The sequence below is a fragment of the Xiphias gladius genome, chromosome 9 (genome assembly GCF_016859285.1).
Source record: "Xiphias gladius isolate SHS-SW01 ecotype Sanya breed wild chromosome 9, ASM1685928v1, whole genome shotgun sequence".
NCBI lineage: Eukaryota > Metazoa > Chordata > Actinopteri > Istiophoriformes > Xiphiidae > Xiphias > Xiphias gladius.
In genome coordinates, this window is record NC_053408.1 from 7,597,333 (window position 1) to 7,623,185 (window position 25,853).

Here is a 25,853-nt window from a genome sequence, read left to right on the forward strand (position 1 = left end):
AAAATTTACAACAAATGTAACATATGATGACTTTATTTAAAGGGAAAGTCCTTTTATGGCTTCAGAAGGAGCTGTGCAAAGTCTTGATAACTTAGCATCCATTAGGGTTGAAGACTACAAGTTAGAAAATAAAAAAAATCTGGGGATATGGAGTTGAAAAGAAGTGAGTTTACCAGACCTCTATGGTCTGCTCCTCATCTCTGCCTGAGGCTAGAGGCTCGAGGCAACATTAGCCGCTACTAACATAACATACCAGAATCCTTGACCAAACTGTTGGTGGTCAAGTTGCATTGTGGGTATTGAAGGCACCAAGTTTTGCAATGAAGAAAAATGTTTGGAATAAAAAAGACGATATCTCTGGCGCTGCCATATTGATTCTTAATTGAAAGATATAGGGAGCGCCATGGAGTGCAATTGTAAATCGGTGGAGTACTCTTTTAGGCATATGTTTATTGGTCCAATTACGTCTTGGCCCCTGAAATTAGAGGACTGTATAAACAATACACTTTATAAACAATTTTACAGCAACACTAGCCTCTGTGAGGCTGTAATTAGCTACAGCATTGCTTTGAGCTAAATGAAGTTACTACAATGTTCATCTGCTATGGACATAAACACCCTCGAATTAAAGCTGAATCGGAACATTAATCTGATAGTTTGCAACTATAAGGTTGTTTCATTGCAAATCCAGTTTGCACAGAGGCAACAAAATAAAATGTGTCACTGTCTGTATATTTTCAAATCGCACTGTAGACTGAAGGTAAAAGAAGGCTTTAGTGTTACGTATACTATACTGACATTTTCTTTCTTTCTAAAGGCTTCACAGGCCCTCAAAAACCCTTGAAAACAAGAGTTTTGGCACCCTTGTGTTACATTTAAACTCTGGCACCTCCATATGTCAGTATTCCTCAGCTCTGGACCTCCCTTTGTCATAGCATCAATACTTCACAACCTGAGGAAAACCTTATGATGGATAATTGATGGTAGCACTGATTTAAAAATGAATAATTTGACCTTGCACGGGAAATTATGAGTGCTGTTAATAAATGAAGACACAATGCATAATTTGAAGAGTGTCTTACTCCAAAACATCCCATTCTACAAAGCAAGGGTGCAGCACAGTGCTTATATGGAGGTGTTTTCCAGTTGCGATGGTTGGTAGTACATCTACGGTGATTACCATTTCTGCTGAGGAATGCTCTAGGGTCCTGGTTTTACGAAATACAATTACTGATTACGGCTAATATCTAATAAATAGTAGATAGATGTTCATTTTTACCGGTTACACAAAGGTGTTGAGTTCTTGACTATCTAGAACAGCATTCATTTGCCATTTAATCTGGGCAAATAAATACTCCTGGCCTGTCGAGCCAGACTGTACCTTCAAACTGAGGCAACATTCACTCAAAACCGAACACATCTGACAAACGTATACAGACCACAAAAATGGAGCATGTTTTCTTCTTCAATGTGTTGTCAGCCTGGTTGTTACCATGGAAACACGGCTCCGCATCGAGGGTGTTTACTTGTGGCCCAGGTGTCACAGGTCGTGCATGTCTGTGAACTGCAAATACTTCAACTAAAGACTGATGTCGGGGTCTAGCGGGGGACCTTTGTTTCATCTCGCTCTCCCGCATTTCTCTATTTTCGCTGTCTAATAAAAAATTATTTTAAAGTGTCTTTTTCATTACATTGGAAAAAGTACAATGTTTGGAGCAGGTACAAATTAAAAATGAGATTCATCTGTGCTTGACGAAGAGCCAGTCTGGACTCCAAACATACTCTTTCCAATTTAATAAAAATTAACATTTTAAAAACCCTGAAAACTTGGTGCCAAATTTGAAGAGTTTTTCTTTAACATTACATAAGTTTCTATCCAAACTTAGCCATATTTCACATGGATATCCAGAAAATCTGCAAAATAAAAAGCTAATTAATGCATGTTTCCATTCACTGCTGTTATGTGAATATGAGGAGTTGGGCACATTGAGATAAACAGCTGATAGTGCTAATTCTCCAGTCCAGTGCCATTAAACCATTACAGAAGGAGAGGAACCAACAAAATTATGAAATTAATAGTCAAACCTCAACCAGTGGAACACTGTGTGGAAAACGTGATGGAGCATAGATTGGTATTTTGTTTTTTATCAATGCACCAACCTTTCCACCACAGCCAAGTGTAACACCTTGTTTGCAATATTTTCACATTGTTTTGAATTTCTGGTGTTCATACTCAGGTTGTCTTTTATGGATTTAAATGCACTTATATTTATAGCTAAATAATGGGCAATCAAATGTAAATCATCACTTGGTATTATGCATTTAGAGATTAACACTCTAAAATCAGGGCAGTCTTTTTCATCAGGACTATGTGCCTTTGGTTTAGCTGCCCCCTCTAAATCAGGGAGCGTAAGGATTAGGGTTAGAAAAACAAAAAAACTGAAATCTCATGTGAAATTACCACAAAATTTTGTGTTCAAGTAGTAAGACGTTGATTGAGATAAAAAGGTCTCCAGGGCCTTCAAGGGGAGATTTTACCAATGTTATCAGTCCTTTGGAAGTTACAGTTTTTGGACTCAGCACCGGTGGTCTAACAATCTGAGAAACCGTCCCCTGGAAAGTCGAAGTGATTTCCTTGAATTTAAGACGCAAAACGGGAGTACAAAACCTGTCTTTGGACAGTTCATTTGTTTCAGCAGGGAAAACTGTCTCTTTTCAAATAGTTTTCTCGGTCATTAATTCACTGGCCTCCCACTGAGACTTTTCTTAGAAAAACATAATCATTACATGCACACATTAAAATGTCAATAGAGGTGCCTAATATCTTGTTTTGATCATAAATCCTGTACCTGCTTTTCATTGACGAATCCTTCAGCATCCCCTTGATTCCACCCCTCTGTCTTCTCCAACCTTCTTGCGTCATGACAGCCCACTCGAGCATCCCTCAGCAACAATGGATCCTTTTGTTGTCGCCCTTCTACCCGACAGGAGAGACACGAGAACTCTGCAATAACATGTTTACCACTCAATAACACAGCACTCCAACTGTTAATGAAGCACACCACTGGGGGAGCGTGAACACAGGAAACCGGGGCAAAAGGAGTGACAATACACAAGAAGCAAGAGGAGTGTGAGGAGGGGGAGGATGAGAGTGTGAAAAAAGGTTGTTATATATGGAAGATGGGTGTGAATTATCAGAAGGAAATTGAAAATTTAATTCCTTTTTACAGGATGAGTTCCTTCCTTTGACAAAACTGTTTCCATCTTGTATTTTGAGGAACTTGTCTATCCTGTCATACTACCTTCCCAATTTAATCCCCCCTTGAAACAGATCATTGTAAAACCAGTACATGTAGAATTCTAAGTGATTATTAAACCAGATTTCGAATTGTTCTGATGGCATATGTTTTATTGTAGAAAAATGACATTCCTGGTGAAAATTGGTCAAGTTCATGTGTTTCGTGTGTTCATCAGATTTCAAGTGATACACATACTGGCTTTAAATATTATTATTTTTTGGAATTTCTTACCCAAACTAAACCTTTGAAACAGAAAATGGTTGTGACCGTTTGAAACATAGGCTGTTACATCATTCATGTAACATCCGCAAAGTCCGAAAAGTACAAAAAAACCAAAAAAAACAAAACTCAAATTCTACCAATTGTGGCTTTAGCCATAATGAGGGTTGTTTGATCCAGACTAAACATTTAAAACACGGACTGGTAATTCGTCTTGGGGAAATGAGGGTGCATTATTACACGCAGAGTGGACATGCACCCATCATCTTAGCTATATATTTTAGGAGACTAAAATAGGGTATTATCCGTTTTATTTCAATCAATTACGTACTGGACCCAGATAGCAATAACAATAAAATTATTCAGACTTGGTGACAGTGTTGGGAAAATATAAAGGATGTGTAATAGGACAGAAAAATTATCCCTTAAGTGGGGTGTATATTTATTTATAAATGGGTAAGCAAAAGGATGAGGCAGAGGCACATAGATGAAATTGATTTCTATGTGGGAGATATTATTTTCTGTCTCTCAGAATTGTATTGTTTCCTGTTTCTTTTCCTATCTTATCTCTAATAAAGCCACTTTCATTTCCTCCTCGTTTCTGTGTCTGGGTGGGGTGTGTTTGCGTTTTTGAGTTACAGTGCTGATGCTTTATATTAAATTAACGATGGCGCTAGATGAAGATTACAATTCGTTTTGAGGAACATTAATGTCTGTAACAAATTTAAAAAATCAGGGCATCGACAAGATCATTTGGACACATCATCTCAGAACAATGAATGTCTGTACAAAATTTTGTCCAATTCCTGTAGTAGATGTTGAGATATTTCAATGGCTAAATGAGAACTCGGACCTGCTGGTGGCTTTAGATGAGAAGGATCCACTCTCTGGGGATCATGGGTGTCAGCAACCACCATCTCCCTGGCTTAGAAAATCGTCCAGGCTAATGTATTAGCAAACTGTTGCTTCAAAGCAAGCAGCAACGTTGGCATTCATTTGGTGTAGGTTTCTGGCCACAAGAGAAATCTAACTTCAATATTCACATTGCCTCTCAGTGTGGCTTGGTTTCTGACAGCTCCTGAGAAAAATACCTGGCTCTTCGGCTAGTTACGTTTGACCCGCTTCACTAGCTCGTGTTTTCAGTCTGCTGCTTGTGCTGTTGAGTTGGTTGTGTACAGGCGGTTAATCAGAGCATGCTTGCTGAAAACAACTGCCACATTGCACAGGCAATGGGTGAAATTATTGAGCACAGAGAGAATAAGGCGCTTCTTAATTCTGAGTGTACTCCTCTGTCTGTTTGTCCTTCCTCATAGGAACAATGCAGAAAAACAACAGCTCCTGCAAATCGCAAACACATGGCCGCCGCAACCACCAAGAAAGGCTGGGGAGAGAGGAGAGGCGGGGACTGACAAATTACCTCTGCTCACAATGCCCTGCCACAATAGCACAGCCTGAGAACAAATAATGAATAAATAAAGTTCTCTGAGATTGAATGAGAGCATTTTGCGGAGCAGCAGCTTTTGTGTGTGCGCACGTGTGTGTGTCTCACAGATGAAACGACCACAAGTTGCACTGAGAGCACGAACAAAACAGCTCCATCTAAATTTCTGTCCACGTAGTACATCGATTACGCATACAGAAACAAAGGGACAGAAAGAGACATTTGGAAATCAGCGGGTGTGACATGTATGAATCATCTTAGCTTTCCTAAAAATATACACTCACACTAACACCGAGGCCAGAAGTGAAACAAGGGTGAGATTGAACTCAGATCAGGTCGCAATCAGCTTGATCACACTATGTGCTCTCTAAGGGGCCCTACTCGCCACTTCCTCTGCTGTCCACATTTAATGGCATATCCGAGCCACGGTGGAAAATAGAAAAAAGGCACCGAGAGCAATGGTAATAGAAGTAACAGCTTGAGGTCAGATTGAATTTCATCAGAGAGATGGAGGGAGAGATTGAGGTATGAAAGGGGTGTGCTGATTGGTGTTGTAAGTTGTATGTAGGCTACTTAGAAGGCTCTCAAATTCTCTCTCTCTCCATGTATGGTTTTTGAAAATGTGTTTTTCCCCCTTTTCTCTTTTCCTTCAGGGTATTTTCTCAGCCTTTCCCCTCACAACAACCTTATGTAAGAGTTCAAACGCAGGGTGAAAGGATAGCTCTACCCCTGGCTGTGTGATGAAACTGTCCACCAATTTCACACTGCAAAAATGACATTTCATTTTTTTCTCTTGGACATAATTATAGTATAGTACGTAGTTGTAATGTCTTACAAGTGTCTAGACTTTCTGCAAAAAAAACATCCCTCATTTACCTTGCAATTTGACACTGTGATGCAGAAAATGCAAGTTTCATCGTGGTTACTGGGCTGCAAAGGAGAACACGGGATGTGGGCGGCTTGAAAGGACGAGAATTAATGTCCCTAAAATGAAAGTGAATCAATATGGTTGCCTGAGGACATGAAAAGGTGGAATGAGAATGAGAGCTGGGGGGGGGGGGGTTGTTGAAATAGAGTTGGAGCAGGATTAATGGTTGTTTAAAAAGGAACAGTATTCATCAATAGTCAGCTTCAGGTGCAGAACGGCGTCTGTGTGTGTATGCCCGTGGAAGGACACTCAGCAGTAAGTGTACACTTTGTTTTTAACTTTCTAACCTCCCCTCATGACTACTTCAATAAATGATCACCCAACCGTAATATCTATTACTTTGCAAATGAGTGTGAGGTTCAATTTTTCCTCTTTATTTAAACTGTATCGCCTTCACATAAAACACACACACACACACACACACACACACACACACACACACACACACACACTGGTGATAATCCAACAGCACCACCTACAGGTTTGATCTTTTTTTGATTTAATCACTCAAAAACAAATCACTGGTACTAAGGAAATTTCAACTATAAACTCCTAACACTTTAATCAAATTTACCAAAAAAAAAAAAGTGCACACTGTTGCAGAAGTGATACTTTATTCATGTAAAAATCTTCAGGAGCAGATTCAGCCTTCATGCGTACAAAAAAAAAAATCAGAAGTCTTATGTTACTACAAAAATCATCTTTCCTACAGGCTGCAAAGAGAGTGAATTTTCCCAATAAATAATCAGTAAAAAGTTAAAGGAATTCAGCAGGAACACAAGAAATATCCTCTCGGTCACATTCACACACACAAAGGCATACAAACATGTGTCAGTTCTATCACTTGCACTTATATGTGAGCTGTTTGCGATGATAGTGGATCCACGCAGGAGCAGCAACAAGCCCAGTCAGGAAGCCAATCATGGCGCCCAGACTGCAGGAAACAGGCCAAACCTACAAAGAGAAGAAGACAAATGAGTCCGATCGTTCATAGCCATAAATAGTGACAGGTCTCCTCTCGTGTAATGTTCAGTTAATTTTAAAAAAATACAGCTCCGTTGTCATTTAGAGTTATTCTCCAATTATCAAAGTCCTCTAATTTGCATTTTCTCCCAGTCATTTGCAGAGAACTCCCTTTGACATTATAATTTTAATATTTTCCTTTTTGTCATTTAAAAAAATTGGATTAATTAAATAAAGAGAAAGATTTAATAGTTACTGTGTTGAATTGTAATTTCATCCTTACAGGCGTATTTAACACTGTTTAATGATGAGTGGAAGCAACGGGCTTCTTGTTAACAGGGAAAACTGTGGAGGGGACTGTGTTGTATGCCAGAGACAGGCCAAAAAGATGACTGTTAAAAATTTACAGGAAAATACCCCTAATCTTGTGAAAGGACGTGAAAAAGTTACAGAAAGTCAATATTAGAGACACGATTTAATCATTTTGTGCATTTACTGTCTTCTTGTGCATTTACTGTCTTATGAAGATGATGTTATTTTTAAGGAAATGGTTTTAAATTTATAAATGGATTCCTCCTTGTCAGATTGTTACATTTGAATAATTTCAGAGGACTGACATGTAATTGTCCAGTAATTCACAAGAAAAAAAAAAAGAAAAAAAAAGCAAAAAACATTATGTTCCAACACCTTTGTGGGGTCCCAACACCCAGATTGAGAACCAGTGTTAAAAATGACAAATTAGAGCTATCTGTAGTCTTAAACACAGATACACTGGTACACTGGTACACTGGTACACTGGTACACTGGTACACTGGTACACTGGGCCCCACGTGGCCTCGCGCGATGATCAAGTGGCACATACTGTCCGAGCGACTTAAGAGAATTTGTGCCATTCACAAATTTTCTCGTACTTACAATTTTCTCTTAGGTACGAACAGAATTCAGAAACCGGTCTAGACCTGTCACACGAGTCATGTATAGAGTCGTGTCTCTCCTTCTCACTGATTTGACCTGAAATCATAATGCCTTAATCTGATAGAATTCGGGGTTTAAATACTGAAATAAACTACAATCAGATATGTGTGTGTGTGTGTGTGTGTGTGTGTGTGTATAAAACACAATTTTAATGCAAAAAATAATATTAATTTTATTCATTTCATCATTATAATGGCTTGCCAACAACTCAACAACATGAGAGGTCTTTTAGATCATATGATTTTTTTTATTTTTATTTATTTATTTTTTTGGGTGCATTTGGCACAGCTGCCCTGGGGTCTGCAGTGTGAAATTCTTCCTTTCATTCTCTGGTAACGTTTTTCTGAATGAAATTGCGCCACATAAAGAGCAGAACAGGTCATTTCAATCCTGCTAGTGATAAAACCTAACTGACGCTCACCTCCTCGTGAGCAGGTGGCGCTCATGTGACTGAAACGAGCGAGCCTCGTGGAAAAAAAAAAAAAGAGGTTTAGGACGAGAACACAAAATGTTCTTGCATGATGACCGATGCGAGGACAAGGATCCAACAGTACATTTTGTTTATGTGAGGATTTCCAGCTTGTGCTAACCTGCCACGGCCTGTCCCAGTCCAGAGGTATAGGGAAGGCTCCCACCCAGGCTCCCACCACCGTGCAGGCGACTGTAATCTGTAGACAGGTGTCCCACACGGACATAGCTCTGGAGATGGAGTGAGAGCAAAGCAAGGTAAGTTATGTTCGATTTAGATACACAAGATTAAACCCATAACAGAAGGACAGGGAGCAGGGCAAAGAGAGAAGTCAGATTTTAAGCTTACCCATGCCGACTGAACACTCGTATCCAGGCCTGGACGTTGGGCCCAAGGACACAGAGACACCTCAGTGTGGTTAGAGAGGTCAGGAGCACAGCGAGGGAGAACGTCTCAAAGGCGGATCTGGAAAACACAGAAATTAGAGGCTCGTAGCACCAGTCAAATCCCCTACGTAGCACCGCAGAGGTTTAACCATACAAACATTTTGTGGAGGCAAAACCTGTGTCAACACGGCAAAGAATAGAAAAGAGCTATTTTTGGAACAGAGTGATTAACGTCTATAAAACTTAATGCAATATATAAAGCGTACAGCAACAGAATCAAAATGTCTGAATATGTAGCTTGTCAAAAAGTAAATATCAATTGACAAAGTAATCTACTCATTCAATTGTTTATCTATTCATCCAAACTGACAGCAACCACTCCTCCTTTACTGCCCTCTTTTATTTTCTTTTTCTCAGCCGTACATCTCTCTCTCTCTCTCTCTCTCATAACTACACACATACAGGTATTGTATACGAGCATCACCACATACTCACTCGATCAGTGGAGCTCCATAAAGAACCACCACGGTGTGAAAGAACAGGCAGGACAGGAAGAAGTACAGACAGGAACGGAACAACCTAGACAGCTGCAGAGAGAAAGGGGTCACGAAAGTTCACAAAACAAAAGTTAAAGAGTAAAATCTAGACCCTCCGAGGCCTGGGTATCAATGTTTCTTGGGTTTGAAAAGTTCACTTCCTAGAGACATGGTCTTGATTGGATAGAAAGTACTTGGATATGCATGGAGGTTCATTCAAGTTCAATAGTTAAAACAACTTTTTTTTTTTTTTTTAAATTAAAAGCTAAGTAGTTACAGCCATTCATTTCTACACAGTCAAAAATTAGAATTAAACACATTTAGCACTATCTGTAATTCAAATCTGAACACTGATCAGGTTTATCTAAAGCATTTGCATGCTATTTTAATAAGTTACGTACCTGCTCAGAACATTTTATTTGCTAATTTAGGTATGTTAATTGAGCTGAAATATGAATAAATAAAACATAATTTCTACGAACCCCTTACCTCATGAAGGTTATAATGTGCAGTTTTTTGTTGAAACTGTTTTAGAGAGGTGTTGATGCAACTTTACGATCATTTTTGAGGATGTAGTTTTGTCCACTACTATTTTGTTCTGGTATCAGTGTAGGTAATAACAAAAATAGCAAAGTAGCAGAAACACCCTGCTTTAAAAGTCTATACAATTCAACAGCCCCACAGCTGCAACCTCCAAAATAAAACAACAGTTAAGAGTTAGTTGGAACCTTGTAACCTTCATGACTCCATTATTACAACATTAATTTATTGCAGGACTGTTGTATTAAAACTGCATTAGTTTTAGCTAGGTGTACATAATGAAGTACATTTACATTTGCTCATCTGGCAGATGCTATCATCGAAAGCGACTTACAGGTGAGGGACAACACTAAAGCTTCAGTGCAAGTGGGAGACCTTGAAGTCATCGCTAAGCACTAAATCTTTTCAATAAGACAAAGTGCAAGGAGATCGGGTAGAGAAGTGCACAGTAAGTGCTAGTTAGGCATGTTAGGGTGGTAACAGAACTTGTACTTACATACTGAATACTAATACTAGTAGCTAATACTGACAGTCTAGATTTAGTTTGTGGAATAGCTAAAGCCTGAATGTGGGTTAACTGAAGTCAGGCTTTTCCAAATATCAGACTCTTCTTCTGGAATGGTACCGTGGCTTTTATTTTCACTTACAATGAGTTGAACATACTATGAATTACACCACTACCACCACCACCACCACCGCCACCACCACAAAGCCAGCGGTCACCTTGTATCCCGGTGTGTGCTTCTTGGTGGGCGGCGTGATACCGAGCAGCCAGAAGACGGCGACGCTGACCGCGGTCACCGCACCGGACACGGAGTAGAGCCACAGCAGGTGAGTCCCGTACACCGAGAAGCCCCGCACGAAGACCGCGGGCAGGACGGTCGCCATGAACACCGCAACGGCGATGATGGCGTGAGTGGACGCCATGGCTCTGATTTCATGGTCCCACATGACGGTTGCTTTACCTGCCTATGATGAAACGAATACGAAATTCGAAGTAAAACCTTGTGAAATGTCGATTTAGCGGCGCATGTGCGGAGTAGGTTGAACGTATGGACGAATCGACCTATCTTCCGTAAACATGGAACGACAATGACATCCGCTTGGACTTCACAGTAAAAGTCCAATGTTTATACCTCCGCAAAAGCAAAATAACCTGACACGTCAAGCTGAAATACTCAATAGAATTGTTTTTTTAATTATTTTTTTTAAATTATTTCCATTATAGAGTAATCTGCTGATTATTTGCTCGATTAATCAATTAATCACTTCTTCTCAAAAATGTAAGAAAACAGTGAAAATGCCTGTAACAGTTTCTTTAAGGCCAAGGTAATGTCATCAAACTGCCTGTTTGTCTGACCAACAGTCCAAAACATAAAAGCTATTCAATTTACTATCACGAAATAGTAAAATCAGAAAAGCAGCGAATCCTCACAAATGGCATGCTGGAACTGGGGATTGCTTGATATTTTTACTTCAAACATGATTTAAACAATTAATAGTTTATCCAAATAGTTGAGGATTTTTTTGTAGATCAATCAACTAATCAATTAATAGACTAATTGTTGCAGCTCTCTTTTTAAATTACAACATTTTACACATTATTAATTTGTCAGGTGTAGACATTTTACACATACACTTCATTGTTTATGCTGTCCAAGAATCAGTGGGTATTTGTATTAATATTTATAATGTAGTGCAGTGTTTTAAAGTGGGTCTAATTCTTTTTGTGGTAGACTCAATTATGTGTTCAAGATCTTATGTATGCTTGCTATGGAATTATATTGGCCTCTCCTATATCTGACACAAGCTACATTTGTGATTTAGTGTTTTTGTGTCTGTAGAAACTGAAAATTACAGTATATTGTCAGTATATTTTTTTGAAAATAAAATAAGTCTAATTTTAATAAGATGACCTAATTGCAATGGCATTATTAGTAGTACTATACACGTTACTACTGGATTGAGCTGCAACAAAGAAACTTTAAAGCTTTACTATTCTATATTTCTAATCATATTTGTGATTTTTTTAATCAGTATGGTCGTGTGATGGTATTTGTGTGTGATGGTTGTTTTAAGTTACCGAATTTTCTTGTTGTTATCTTCTGTATACGTAATTTGTTCTCAGGTCTCTCTTGCAAAAGAGAACTTGATCTCAGTGAGATTTCCCGAATAAATGAAGCCTAACTAACTAAATCTCATGCACTCGAAGGGTGAGACCTGCACAAGAGTATCTAAAACCCTAATTTTATTTATAAGACAAATGACTAGTCTGCAGCAAACAGGTAGTATTATTTTGTAGGCGACTTTCTAAACGTGAAACTATCTTGTAGCCAATCACAGAGGGCCAGTGACGATTTACTGGGACCTTCTATGACAGTCTGTACAGTCAGCCAGTGAACTTTGAGATTGTCGTAGCCTTGACCAATCAATCTGCCGCGAATACGAGAAAGCGGAATCAACTACCGGAAGTTTACAAACATCCACCGAGCAAGCTGACGTTTAGCTGACATTTTTATTTTTATTTTGACCGACCGTCGAAAAGCGTCGGTTACGAACAAAGAGGAAAGATGGTTTGTGAAAAATGTACGTATCACACTATTCAGATGCTTTCTACCTTAAAGTTCAACCTAATTTTTGCCGTCAGCGAAAGCCGGAGATTCTTCGAAAGCTAACGTTATGTGATTGCTAACTGTCCTCATATTGGTTTGTAAACACCGACTTTATTTCTTTAATGTATTTGTTTCTTCTCTGTAAACTTTATGTTACTTATTGTTTCAGGCGAGAAAAAGCTTGGTAAGGTCATCACCCCAGACACCTGGAAGGATGGAGCGAGGAATACAACAGGTTAGCAGGTCCTAAACTAAAGTGAAAATATTCTTACCACACGGTAAAAATACTGTTACCAGTAAAATTCCTGCATTGAAAATGTTATTCAGGTAAAAGTTTTTAAGTATTATCTAGAAAATGTACGTACTGCCGAAAAAATATCCCCTGTGACTGTTGTACATGTATATTAGATCATTAATTTATTACTCATTCATTAACGTGTAAATCGCATTTTACTGTTGTAGTTAGTCAAAGTTGAGCTAATTTCAGAGTATTTTGTTTCTTTTAATGAGTATTTTTCTTATGGATGAATCTGCTGATTATTTTTTTAGATTAGTTGATTGGTTTGGTTTGTCAGAAATTAATGAGAAATGTCCATCAGAGCCCAAAGTGACATCTCCACAGTGTATATTTTGTCCAACCAAAAGTACACCTCAAAATTATTTAAAATAAATCGAAACTGTTAAAATAATTACAAAGAAAAAGCAGCAAATATTTTCATTTGAGAACCTGGAACCTTGACATGTTTGGAGTTTTGCTTGCAAAATGATAGAATGAAACAATACAAAAAACCTAAAACAAAAAGACAAAAAAAATTGCCAATTAATTTTCAGTCAGTTGTTTCTGCTCTACTTGTATATACTGTTGGTTAATTTAAATAATAACAAAGCATCATATACTATACGTACTCTATATGTTTTGCATTCAAAAATCTTAATTTGCAAAGTGACTAGTAATGAAAGTTGCATAAAACGGAAAAGACTCAAGTAACTACAAGTACCTCAGATTTGTACATAGGTAGATATGTCAGGTGTAAGCAGAATCAAAATAAGACTTCCCATATAACCACCCAACTGCTCATGCTCAGTCTATTCACACCTAGTTCTATATCTTACTGGCCTGATGATGTTACTCATTATGGGCACATTTCACCTTCTTTGTTTTGTTTTAATGCGCTACTCAGTATTATGACTGATCAACATCAATTTTTGCTTCTGAACTTCAATTGATAGTAACTACACTGATAAACAGAAGCTTGACCCCTCTTTTTTGATTCCGATCAACACATCAGACTTTGTTTTATAACTCCACAGTTAACATTTTTGTTTGTTGTAATTTTTTTTAGGGCAAAATCACACTTAAAAACCTTTTTTACTGTTTCTAATTTCTAATTTTCTTTTAATTGTGACATACTGTGATATAATGTTACATAGATGATGATGTTTAATGGGGTTCTTTTTGCTTCCTTCACACAGAGAGTGGCGGGCGTAAGCTGAATGAAAACAAGATCCTGACTTCTAAGAAAGCCAGGTGAGTAGCTCTGTAAAGACTGACTTAAATCTAAGTGTTACTGTATATGACTAGTCTTTTTTTAATGAGGAAAAATATCACCATTGTTGCCCCTGTTTTTATCTACAAGAAGTCACGCGAAAGTAGTTTCATCTCTCTCTCTCTAACTGTTGCATATTGGCATTTAGCATGTATGTCTATTCCCTAGAGCTGTGCTGCTAACAGGCTGAAAAACATATAGCATTAGTGCATCTTTATTTATGGATCTCTAATACATTTCCCTTTCAGGTTTGATCCTTACAGCAAGACAGGTTTTGCTATCTGCAGGATCTGCAAGAGCTCAGTTCATCAGTCTGGATCACACTACTGCCAGGGCTGCGCATACAAGAAAGGTATAAACTCACTCACACTGGATTCCAAACTGAGCGGAAATCCTGGTGAATTTTGTGTGTGTGTGTGTGTGTGTGTGTGTGTGTGTGTGTGTGTGTGTGTGTGTGTGTGTTTTTTTGCTTTGAGAGTTTTTCCTTAAATCCTCCTCTAACACGGAATGACTAAAACTCATGGAGTTGAAATAACAAGATACTTGTATATAACTGTCCAATTTAGTTGTAGAGACCTGTAGATGAAAAGGAAACCTGAGTATCACATTGGAGATTTTTACACAGATGAAACAAACTCTCTGTAGGAAAATAAATGTTCTCACCAAGGCTAGTGGAGCAGAGAAAAGCTTCACGCAGTTTCTTCACTGACTATACCAATTTAGAGTCTGAAAATGTCCCTGTAATCCCCTATGGCAAACAGACCATGAAGGGTTGGTTCATCAAAAATAAAAATAAAAAGGGGGGGTGGTCTTCTCACTTACCTCTTGTATGTAGCTTTGCTGAAAGTTATTTATTTATTTATTTATTTATTTTTGAGATTTCCATCTCTGAGATTTCAGTGTCCCAATTACTCTTCTGCCTTGCTCAATACCACTAGAGTTAAGTGTGCGAGTGTGCTTTTATATTTGGATGAACTCTTTAACATCCGTGAACTAAAGGGAGTAGCAGTTGTGCATTATTAAAGCTATACAAAGACAGAAGCTAGAGGTTCAGTTACTTTGATAGCAACTGAACCTCTTGATGTTGTTTGAATGTAGTGTTTGCCGCTTGCCAGTGCTCTATAGTGTTTTTAGATTGGATGATGAAATCCAAATAACAGCACATCTCAAAGGGCATATTTCGATAAAACCTTGAAGTGCATGGTCTCAGCTGAAGAAAATCAGGCCAGATACAGCTGATACAGTTGCAGTGCACACCCAATAAACAGTATAGACAAGTGAGGGGCAGCTCCAAGTGCAGTAAATGATACCCAGGTTATAGTTCAACAAACATAACACTGAGTTCAAATTGTAATCGTGTTTTGGATTAGGGAGAACAGGCTATTTACAGCTTAAATGTGCTACTGAAGAAGCTGGAGGAGTTGTGTGTTTTGCTGTTCACACGTGGGCTTCACTGATAGGGAGTTAAAACAGAAAAGTCACATTAAAGACACAGTGATATAATTCAGAACAGATGTTCAAGCCCCATCTCCAGGTCATACGATGCAAAAGCAGGAATTACCATCAAAACTAACGATTTTGCAAACCGTGCTGTTTTTGAAACTCGACTGTATTGATTTTTAAATGTTCCTTGCATCCTTTTATTTCCATTCATTTCCATAGTAATTGAAACTCTACCAGCACACTATAGAAACTTTCTGTATCAAATTTCTTTATATTTAACGTTCATTCATTTAAAGCCGCTATAATCAATATGTTTTATGTTAACAACTGATCACATAACTACTTGTATGTGAAAGAGGTTGCTTGTAGTGACAAACCCAGGGATAATTATTACTAATTCAGCAGTTTCCCTCAGCTTTATAGCGACTTATAGCATCTTTTAACTAATTATTTTGGATTTCCGGCTTGACTGTTTTGTTGCAGTGTCACTGCTCTCATCAGCATCGTTTTCAGCCACAGCCACAGCAGGCAGCTGTTTTCAGCAAAAACAGCTCTTAAAATCCGATATACGCTCCCTGCCCAGTGCCCAACGACAGACAGACAACGTTAGCGATTAGCATTAAGCAGTTAAAGCGCCAGATATTTCCCTCAGGAACTGGTGGTGACCGAAAACAGAGCTGAAGGAGAGTGAATATTGGATTTAAATTCATCAGGTGGATGCAAAAAGGACTCCAAATTAATGCTCATGTTCCTTTTGTGTCTGCTGGACAAACAAACACATTTGTGTAACAACTTTATAAGGTGATAATATGTCGGTGTTTTGTTCACAGCTTTTTTCCACTGCCTACAAGTGACCAAAAAACAAATGTTGCAGGTTAATCATTCAAAAATGACACAAGTCAAGCAAGTTTCAAGAATATAATGGTTGATATTTATGCTGTACAGAAATGAATAGAAACCAGTGAATCCCTTCAAAGTGAAGCATTCATTTAAAATGGCTTGGCAAAAATCATTTGATTTGAAGCTCAGAAGCATAAACCAGCAAACACACTGGTGTGCTCAATTACCTTCTACAAAATACAAAAAGAGCTGCACCTGCTCCTGCTGTTGCTCTTCTCTCTCTACTGATATTATTTCTCACTGCTTTACTCTCTATTCCCACCTTTTTCATCTCCAGGAATCTGTGCAATGTGTGGAAAGAAAGTTTTGGACACCAAGAACTACAAACAGACATCTGTGTGACAGCATGCAGATCAGAGAACAGATCTACAAGTAAATAACAGATGTTATGATGAGACTGAGGTGTATGTTTTTCATCCTGTCACGTCTTCGGTATTTTGCCACGGTTTCCTGTCACAGAAAGCTATAACTCTTAACTATTATTCTTCCCACCTCAGTGAAAGACAGCTATTTGAAGATGGCTTTGTCCTTTTATTATAGAATATTATATAATGCTACTGGAACGAATACAGTGGCCATACATAGGGTAGCACTGTTGTTATCACCTGTTACCACCAGTAATCACCTATTTCTTAAGCCAAGGCTTCTTGATTTTTTTTTTTTTTTTTTTTTTTTGTATTTTTTTGTATTTTTTTGTTGTTGTATATTTTAAATTAAATACTTAGACTTGTATTCTTTGATTTTATTTTTAAATAATTGATTTCTGTATGTACTATTTCAAATGTTGCATTTTTTTTGAGTGAATTAAAACATCCAATATGAGGACATCATTTGACAGGGTTATTTTATACCTCTGCCTGAAGCCATAAAGGTTATAACTTTAGCCTCTTACGCACAACATACCCATATTTGTCCTGTATGCCTGTTATAATTGGTTTACTCTGACATAATCATATTTGGAAACTGCATGCTGCATGGTCAGGTGTGACCCCCCTCCCCCAATTGCTGTCAGAGATGGAGGTTATAGTTCACAGGCTCCTCCTTTGATATTTAAAGGCCTTGCTCACCCTCAGGCCTTCAACCTGATGCACTCACACTTGTTTTTATATCTCATTATTGATTTATGCTCTTGTTCCACGGCACAAAACAGCACCATGCTTCCAGTTTAACAGATTAACCTGCCGTGATCTAAAATAAAAAGTCTGCTGTGGATTCAGGTGACTACAACTATAACTGGTTATATAATCCTGGATCCTCTAGTTTGCTTCTCATATCACTGCCCTTTTGTTCCTGTTCCTCTGTGTTGTGGTGCATTCATGGACACCAGTAAAATATCCCAGTTAATAGCTGTTACACAGCAAACAGAGCCCTCAGTGCTCATGTCATATAGATGATGTTTGATACTGATGCAGAATAATGTCGATGTTCAACTTAATAGCTGTGTCTTAACCATAACTACTTAAACATTTTGCACAAACTGGAAGTTATGTTGTGTGTAATGCCACTGCCAGTTGCACTTTACAAAGAGAAACCAAATTTTTTTTCTGTTTTTTGTTGTTTTCCATGATCTTTCTGCAGCTGTCTCATCACAATTTAAAAATTTTTTTTTTTTTTAGCTTTGAGTAGATCCACCATTTACTTTGTGCAGTTCATTGCTAAATTGACTATATTGTACAAAAACAACCAAAAAGACAAAACAGTTTTAGTCTGCATATTGACTTTTTAGCCAAGCTTGTGGTATGGCTGTAGTGATGGCATTGTCTGTCGGTCCACCACTTCAGTCCAAACTGAAATAGCTCAACGGCTGTTGTATGGATTGCCATGATATTTTCTAGAGACAGTCATGGTCCCTTCAGGATAAATAGTAATAACTGTGATAATCCCAGCAACGTCTGAATGTGTCCAGTACTTTGGTTTATGACTTAATACCAGAAAATCTAATGACATTGCCATCAGCCTCAGCTAGACTTTGTGTTTGGTGCTAGTCAGCAAATGTTAGCATGCTAAAACACCAAACTAAGGTGATGAACATGGTAAACGTTAAACCTGCTGGACATCGGCGTGTTAGCATTTAGCTCAAAGCACTGCCATGCCTAAGTAGAGCCTCACAGAACAGTTATCATGGCCGTAGACTCTTAGTCTTGTTTAGGTTCAAAATCTGTCAGAATTATTATGTAGTATGAAACTGAAACACAGTAAATTTCTTATATGATTTATAACCATTCTGTTTAATTTAGAAAAAAATACACTGAAACTTGGGCCTGGGCTGCTACTCTTATGGACATAAACAAAGGAAGGTTGACAACTTTCATAATGTTTGCATCATTTTATTTAAGCAAATAATCTTTAAAATACCTGCTACAGTGATCACTAATAAAAGCAAATATTTACTCAGTGAATCATTTATTCTGCTCTTTGGACAACAGACATTATAGTATTTTGATTTTTATCTTAAAAATTTCATATATTACAAAGATTTTATAAATGTATTCAGAATTGACTTTTTTTTTAAATTACTAAAAACATTGGATTCTAAATACAATAGTAGAGAAAGAAAAGGTTCAAGAGTATATCTTTGCAAAAGCACCCATGAAATTCCCATCAGGAAAATGTTAAGTATTGTCACATTACAACATTGCACTCAGGTTTCACACGATAAAAACAATATTGCCATGTAAAACTGTAAAATATCTACCAAAGGCACAAGAATGTGAGTCTCATATTTCCTATTTTGTTCGCATTAATTTCAAATGAACAATTTCAGCAGCAGGACTGAAATCTTACAGGCTTCAGTGTATTGAGTTATTGAGTGTATTGAGGTGAGCTCCAGAGTTGGCTCTGGATCCTGCTTCGAAGAAGCAGCTTTACAATTCCTGCTACTGGTTTGTCTTTTTCCTAAAGTAAAGTCGGATGCAGATCCACTGTTACTACCGCGCTCTCCATGAGCGACGGTATACAGAGGCTCGGGAGTGAATGGTGTATGACATTTGTTAGGCGTGCTTTGAAAGAGTCAGGAACTCCTCCCGGGTCTTGGGGTCTTCTAGGTAAACTCCCAACATGGTGCTCGTCACTGTGCGGCTGTTCATCTTCTGGACGCCGCGCATTACCATACACATGTGCCTGCGAAGACACACATGCACAAATGAATCAGATTTTGCAGCTGCAGCATTTGACATGTCCTGTGTGTAGTCTGAACACGCTGCCAGGAAACGATTCGACCTAATGAAACACGTGTTTAACGGGGAAGTAAGCTGTAAAAAAAAAAAAAAGTCCCAGCAAACTATCATCATTTGAGTTGCGTTGTGGGTAATGTAGGTGCCGGGTTATGGCAAGCAAAAACAATGCATGGAATAAAAAAAATCTCTCTGATTCTACTGCGCTGATTTGATCCTGTCCATTGTGAGTCTGAGAATTATGTAGGAGTGCAATGCAAAATCAGCGCCGTGCTCTTTCAAAGCGAGACCAAGTAACTCGTTGAAGAGCAGCTACTGGGGCAACAAGTGGAAACTACAGGATGATGTTAAATTACTAAATCATATGTAACAGTAGCAAAAGTGTACAAGAGTCATAAAGTCCGTGAACTCACTCAGTAATGTCCATTATAGAGCATTATCTAGCTAAAGTTTGGTAACATTTAACAACCAAAGCTACTGCTCATACTAACAAAGGCTGTAGCGGATTGTTTTCATTTGAGCAGGAGAGTCCTTTATTGCTTAAGAATTCAACTTTTCATTTGTAAAAGGAAGATTGCGTTAATTCTTCTTTTAAAAGTTACATTGTCTGATTTTAAGGAAACACGACCTTTTAACATTCTGCCTATGAGTTTCAGGGCAGCTTTAAATCATACAAATGATGCTAATGAAGACTGTGTGTGTGTGTGTGCGTGTTCGTGTGTACTTACGCTGCCTCAATAACCACAGCTACGCCTTTTGGCTGCAGAGTCTCAGATATCCCCATGGCAATCTGCTTGGTCAGACGCTCTTGAACTGAAAGAGACAAAATGAGTGCACATATGTTAAACATGTTAATACCAGATTGCTTTCAAATTCTCAGGGAAAAAACACGCTGTTATCATGTGGAAATACTATCGATCTTGCACGATTTCTTTGTTTGCTTACCCTGAAGCCTCCGACTGAAGATCTCCACAATCCTGCAGAAACCAAAGCACACGCAAAGCGGAGAGGACTGATTACAGATCGGGCGTAATTATGATTTATCTTTTAATAAACACAGACTGGCATCAGTCCCTAACCCCCTGGCCTCTACTCTGGCCATCCAACTGTACAGACTCCTCATCTGTGAGCGATTCATCCTACTGAATTCTCTGAATCTGTCGAACAAGGTTCAACTACAGCAAGTTTGTCTAAAAACCCAGTGACTCTGCTACTGTTATTCTGGGCTTGTATATTGTATATAGAGAAGGAGACAGACAGGCTGTGATAATAACTGGTGATTCCCACAGGTCCGAAGGGATTTTCTCATGGCTCGAGAGCAGAGGGGGTTTAGACTTGTGCCTGTGAGTGTGCTTGATGAGGGGACTAGATTATGGCCAGTGGGCTTAGACTCTAAGCCTCCAGGTCAAAGCACTGAGATAACAGAAGAACGCAGCCACCCGGCACTAACACCAGAAACATACAGCCACAGTGACCGCAGGACGGTATGAGTGTATGTGTGTGTGCTGTGTTACCTTGCCAGCTTGCTCAGTCCCACCACTTTTTTGTTGGGGATATACCCGATGTGAACCTGGAGAGAAATGACAGCCAATGAGAGCAGAAGTCATATTCAGTGGTGAGCTTACAATGCTTAGAAACACACACACACACACACACACACACACATCAGCTCACAAGCATTATCTTAAATTCCCTTTTGGTTGGCGCTCGTGTAAAGACACACACACACACACACACACACGCAGATAGACTTACCTTGCCAAAAAAGGGCACCAGGTGATGCTCACACAGTGAAAACATGTCTATGTCCTTCACAATCACCATCTCATCATGGTCTTCATCAAATATGGCATCATTTAAGATGTCTGGGGGGCGCGAACACACAGAAATATACCTTTAGAATGATCAGAATGTGCAAATATAAAGAAATGGGGTCTAAAGTGAGGGCCAGATTAGTTTGCGACTGCAAAGTTTGGTAAATCGATGAGAAGTTTCCCCGCGATATATGAATAGTATCTCATGAGATTTATCCGTAATACTTGCTGGTACTTGCAAGCTATAGCATCTTTATGTACGCGAGTAGGGCTGCAGCTATTCAACTATTACTTAGAATTTGTTTGGTCTATTAATTGTTAGAAAATAGCTTAAAATGTCCACCACAGGTTCCCATAGTTCAAGGTGACGTCTCCAAATGAACTGTTTTGTCTATAAAAAAAACAAACAAAGAAAACCCCAAGAAAAACACCAAATATTGACGCTTGTCAATATTTTAAATGATTCATTTTCTGCAGACCAACTAATTAATTAATTGACTAAGTGTCTCAGCTCTAAACTCATGTAATCTCTTTTAGTTGTTCTGTTTCTAGCAGATTTAAGAATGTGCTTATAGTCAATAGCCCTGACAAAAATGACAGGCTGCCAACTAAAAGTTTCACTTTTGTGGAAATCAGCCTGCGTCTTGAGTCGTTTTTGTGTCGACTTATTCCTATAAAGATGTCCACGTACAGTACAGCACATGGAGGAGCGAGAACACACACACACACACACACACACACACACCTTACATCTGAATGCAAGTCGATGCGACACTACAGCCTTTAAAAGCTAAACCAGCACCTCACCTGACACATAACAGGTACAGCTCGAATGGGTTTCCGTTTTTCTAGTCACGACACGGTGCATTTTCCCATTTAATCCGGACAGGAGGACTATATCACATTACAACTACTCAAGAGCATCCTCCAGTGTGAACCCCGCAGACAGGCCGGGAACCTGTTGACTCACCGTCGACGGTCTCGTGGTAGCCCTTGGTGAGGAACTGCATGGCCTTGGCGGCGCGCAGGGGCGTGCGCAGCAGCCCCTGGCGGTCCGTGTCCTCCCCGAGCTCCCGCAGGATGCTGGTGTAGGCGGCCTCGAGCGCAGGTAAGCGGGACTTGTCCTCGGCCTCCTTGCGGGAGGTCTCGTGCTTGCGGTGCACGGCGGACGCCTTGGTGTCTATGATGAGGCTGCCGAAGCCGTTGCCGCAGCGGAGCCCCTCCGCGCCGTCGTTGACCTTCCCGTTGCAGTGGCCGTTCATGTCGGAGCGCTGCCTGACTGTGGGAGGAGAGAGAGGAGGGAAGACAAGGTGAGAGAGGTCCTGAGTTTCAAATCACCCTGCAGGTCCGGGAGGCTGCTCCTGTCCCCGGTGCTCGCTGGGTTTATAAAGCCTAAGCCTGCCGCCGCGGGCGCATCAGTTCTCCCATTTGTCAAGGTGCCACCTACGTCAAAAGAGTGAGTTTCGTCAGCGGAGTTAAAAGTCATCGCAGAGCCCCCCCCCGAACCAAGCAAGCCATGCGACCGACTTTTTTCTGCGTCTCTCTCATCACCTGACACTTACCGCCTGTATTATTATCCGTCCACGTTCATCAGTTCTAATTACTCACTTTTTTTCTAGAAACTAGACAGACCCCTCGGTTACACAGTTCAGCAGGCTCATGACTTCACGTGGAGCTCATACAAGTTTTTTTTAATGCAGAAGGGCTCTGTATCTGTTCAACTGATCTCGCATGTAAATCCAATGATACAGCTGTGGACGAGGCCAAATCCGCATGAAATCCCTCGATTAAGCCACAAACAGTAAATGGGAGAAACACAAGTTGTGTAGGTGGACGGCATTAAAGTGAGGCAGAAAAACAAGGCTGTCTTAAAACGATACCCAGCTGGCCGAATGGACATTTGCACAGGTTTTGCTCGCTGTGATCACTCCTCCTGTCCATACCGGCCGTTAGAGGTCTCTAAGGAATGCTCTTTCAGTGTAAGGGATGAAAAAACAAACAAACAAACAAATAAAAAAAACCCCCACGGCCCAAAGTTTATCTGAAGTTATTAGGAGGCCTCAGTCGTCCAAATGAAACTAATCAAGTCACAGTCTTTCCACTGCAGCTCAACAGCCACACAATGTCAGAGGAAACACCGAGGGGGAATTTTACACCAAAAACACTCACTTTTGAAGATACCCATGGGATTTTTTCGAGCTGAAACTGCAAAGGCCTCATATTAGCTTTAGATAAAAATTTGATTGCATTTTTGCACAGAAGGAAGACTGTTGATCTTGTCCCACGGCCCTTACATCGAAAGCATATTAAGAAGATACCTCCTTACGGTCAGTACGAACTGGAGGAATGATGACGCCAAGCAAAGACTGATTCAGTGGTCATGCCATGTGGGCACCTGACTATTGTTTTAAGAAAGACCCGAAAAATTATGAACCTGTCCTTTAAGTCATTGATCAGTCTGGTCAAGAGATGTTTACTCCAGAGGTCTGAAAGTACACATTTATAGGTACTTGTAATGCACTGCTGTACTGGTTATTTGCACGATGTAACATGCAAGAATAGTGGAGATCCAGTATTTCAATATTAAGGCTGCAACAAAAACAATCACAAATGTCCCAGAGCCCAAACTGAGAAACGTCCTGGTTTTTTCTGTACTTAATGTCCAATGAAATGTAGCAAATCCATCCATTTCGTTCAATATTAACGTATCTGTTGTAACTCATGCCCCAATGCAACTGGACTGGACTGGACTGGACTGGCGTGGATGAGTACACAGACACTGTGTCATGCTAAATCAGTTTCTGCGTGGACAACTGTATCCACGCCAGGACCCAGGTCAAGTACAACAACGACAAGCCACGGTTTACTGCAGAACTCAGACGGCTCTGCCCAGCCGAGGGGGCTGCGTGCTCTCTCCACTCCCCTCTACTGTCTTTATACCCATGGCTGCACCTCCGTAGGCTCCTCCGTAAAAAGCTACTCAAGTTTGTATTTGACACAGCTGTCGCTGGTCTGATCCAGGCGCAGCTAACATCCCGTTGTAGCTATAACACCCTGAAGACAGTAGACTCTATAGTTCCACACAAGCCCACTCTGAAAACTGAGAAGATGAATAGAAAATTTTAATTGACTAATACATACATTCAATAGGTAAATTGGTTCTAATATGACGTAACATTATTTAGATTGATAGTTTATATACTGCATATATAGTAACTTCACCGTTTTCCAGATCGAGTCCCCTTTGTTACAGCTAACACATGAAAATAAAACAACCATGGTTTCTGTTTAACAAAATGCAGTTTATTTGAAGTAAGTCGGGCCCCAGTCCAATTCGGGAAAAGCTCTCACTCCTGCAAGATTTATGCCACTGTAACATGAAACATTTTGTTTGGACATCTTGGACGTTGCAAATCACTTTTTTCACTTTACGTTTTGCGAAAATCTGCAATTCATGCCAGGCTTGAGGTCTGCCAGAATAAGGACCGTATGTCAGAGTAAAAGTCTCCATCCATATAGAACCCTTTCAATAATTTGCTGAGGTCTGTCAGAGTACTGTGGGACTGGTTTGGGAGGGGAAAAAACAAAACAGGTGTTTGCACATTAAATGAGCATGGGATAATGGAAAGTGCCTCTACAGAGCTGAAAGTCTTTCTTTCTTAGGATCACCTGAGATGGCTGAGAAAGGACACCCAATATTTTATTTTTACAATATACTGGTGTAATGATATCATATCATCATTTGACCAACGTGTCCCCTGAAAAAGCTCATGTTTTTTATTTAACACGGTATCACTCAAAAGTCAACTCTGACACATGCCCATACACACACACACACACAGTTGACAAAGGACCAAGAAAGTGAGATCTCTAGTTCTAGCAAAATAGGACATGTTTGATATTAATGGGATGTAGCTAATGTGGCTGTGCATGTTTTCACAAATCCTGGAAAAAGGGACCAAATGTGTCACATGTTCTAACATGCAGGAATATAATTATGTTTATTTTTTTATCCAGCACAGGAGCACCCAAGGGGCTGCGCGTTCTCAACTCCTGTCTACTGTCTGTATAGGAATGACTGCACCGCCACAAGTTGCCCCGTAAAGCTCCCCAAGTTTGCAGATGTCACCACACATCATTCGGCTGATCCAGGACGGGGATGAGTCTGGATTCAGACAGAAAGTGGCACAGCTAACATCCTGGTGCAGCTAAGCTATAACAGCCCCCTTATTACCTTACTATTGCTCTATTTTTATTCCCATACTTTTACGTTGCATTTTTGGAGCAAATGCCAAGACACATTCTTTGTATGCTTGTAAACTTTCTGGTTCAGAAAATGTCCTGTGAACCTGTTTAAAAACACTTAAAAGTGTAAAGTGTTTTTCATGTTCTAAGAAAATAATGAATTCAAAATATTAATTTATGTATTTATATATATGTATTTATTACTGTAACACTATTGCTTTACACTCCAGACCAGTAGGCGTCTTGACCAAAAACATGTTTAATACATTTTAAATGAAATGAAATTAAATTTAATTTAATGTTTATTTATTATTTCATTCAATAAATGTTAGTCTCAAAGGAACTAGCTTAACCAAAGCAAGT

General features: G+C 39.4%; 3 protein-coding genes across 3 annotated transcripts; 1 reads left to right on the forward strand and 2 right to left on the reverse strand.

The window, feature by feature from the left end:
• Positions 1-6,484: 6,484 nt before the first annotated feature.
• On the reverse strand, positions 6,485-10,845 carry pigf (phosphatidylinositol glycan anchor biosynthesis, class F). Its single transcript, XM_040134489.1, has 5 exons — positions 10,480-10,845; positions 9,176-9,267; positions 8,643-8,759; positions 8,416-8,524; positions 6,485-6,841 (listed from the first exon to the last, which is right to left on the reverse strand). Exons 1-5 carry the CDS (start codon positions 10,705-10,707, stop codon positions 6,728-6,730), a joined length of 660 nt encoding a protein of 219 aa, XP_039990423.1. The 5' UTR covers positions 10,708-10,845; the 3' UTR covers positions 6,485-6,727.
• A 1,322-nt stretch (positions 10,846-12,167) lies between these two features.
• Positions 12,168-16,923, forward strand: cript (cysteine-rich PDZ-binding protein). The gene is made up of 5 exons (XM_040135490.1): positions 12,168-12,342; positions 12,538-12,603; positions 13,842-13,896; positions 14,164-14,267; positions 16,536-16,923. Exons 1-5 carry the CDS (start codon positions 12,327-12,329, stop codon positions 16,598-16,600), a joined length of 306 nt encoding a protein of 101 aa, XP_039991424.1. The 5' UTR covers positions 12,168-12,326; the 3' UTR covers positions 16,601-16,923.
• Positions 16,924-18,904: 1,981 nt separating this feature from the next.
• Positions 18,905-22,507, reverse strand: gch2 (GTP cyclohydrolase 2). The gene is made up of 6 exons (XM_040135703.1): positions 22,216-22,507; positions 21,187-21,296; positions 20,946-21,001; positions 20,377-20,408; positions 20,160-20,244; positions 18,905-19,378 (listed from the first exon to the last, which is right to left on the reverse strand). Exons 1-6 carry the CDS (start codon positions 22,505-22,507, stop codon positions 19,249-19,251), a joined length of 705 nt encoding a protein of 234 aa, XP_039991637.1. The 3' UTR covers positions 18,905-19,248.
• Between the last annotated feature and the right edge of the window lie 3,346 nt (positions 22,508-25,853).

Excerpts from the sequence above, each read along its gene's own strand:
- gch2 (XM_040135703.1), bottom strand. The coding sequence starts at position 22,507 with ATGAACGGCCACTGCAACGGGAAGGTCAACGACGGCGCGGAGGGGCTC. Across the intron at positions 21,297-22,215 it reads CTACCACGAGACCGTCGACG|ACATCTTAAATGATGCCATA; the intron begins GTGAGTCAACAG and ends CGCGCCCCCCAG. Across the intron at positions 20,245-20,376 it reads CTTCAGTCGGAGGCTTCAGG|TTCAAGAGCGTCTGACCAAG; the intron begins GTAAGCAAACAA and ends TGTCTCTTTCAG.
- pigf (XM_040134489.1), bottom strand. The coding sequence starts at position 10,707 with ATGTGGGACCATGAAATCAGAGCCATGGCGTCCACTCACGCCATCATC. Across the intron at positions 9,268-10,479 it reads AGCACACACCGGGATACAAG|CTGTCTAGGTTGTTCCGTTC; the intron begins GTGACCGCTGGC and ends TTCTCTCTGCAG. Across the intron at positions 8,760-9,175 it reads TATGGAGCTCCACTGATCGA|ATCCGCCTTTGAGACGTTCT; the intron begins GTGAGTATGTGG and ends TGTGTTTTCCAG.
- cript (XM_040135490.1), top strand. Across the intron at positions 12,604-13,841 it reads TGGAGCGAGGAATACAACAG|AGAGTGGCGGGCGTAAGCTG; the intron begins GTTAGCAGGTCC and ends TCCTTCACACAG. Across the intron at positions 13,897-14,163 it reads CTGACTTCTAAGAAAGCCAG|GTTTGATCCTTACAGCAAGA; the intron begins GTGAGTAGCTCT and ends TTTCCCTTTCAG.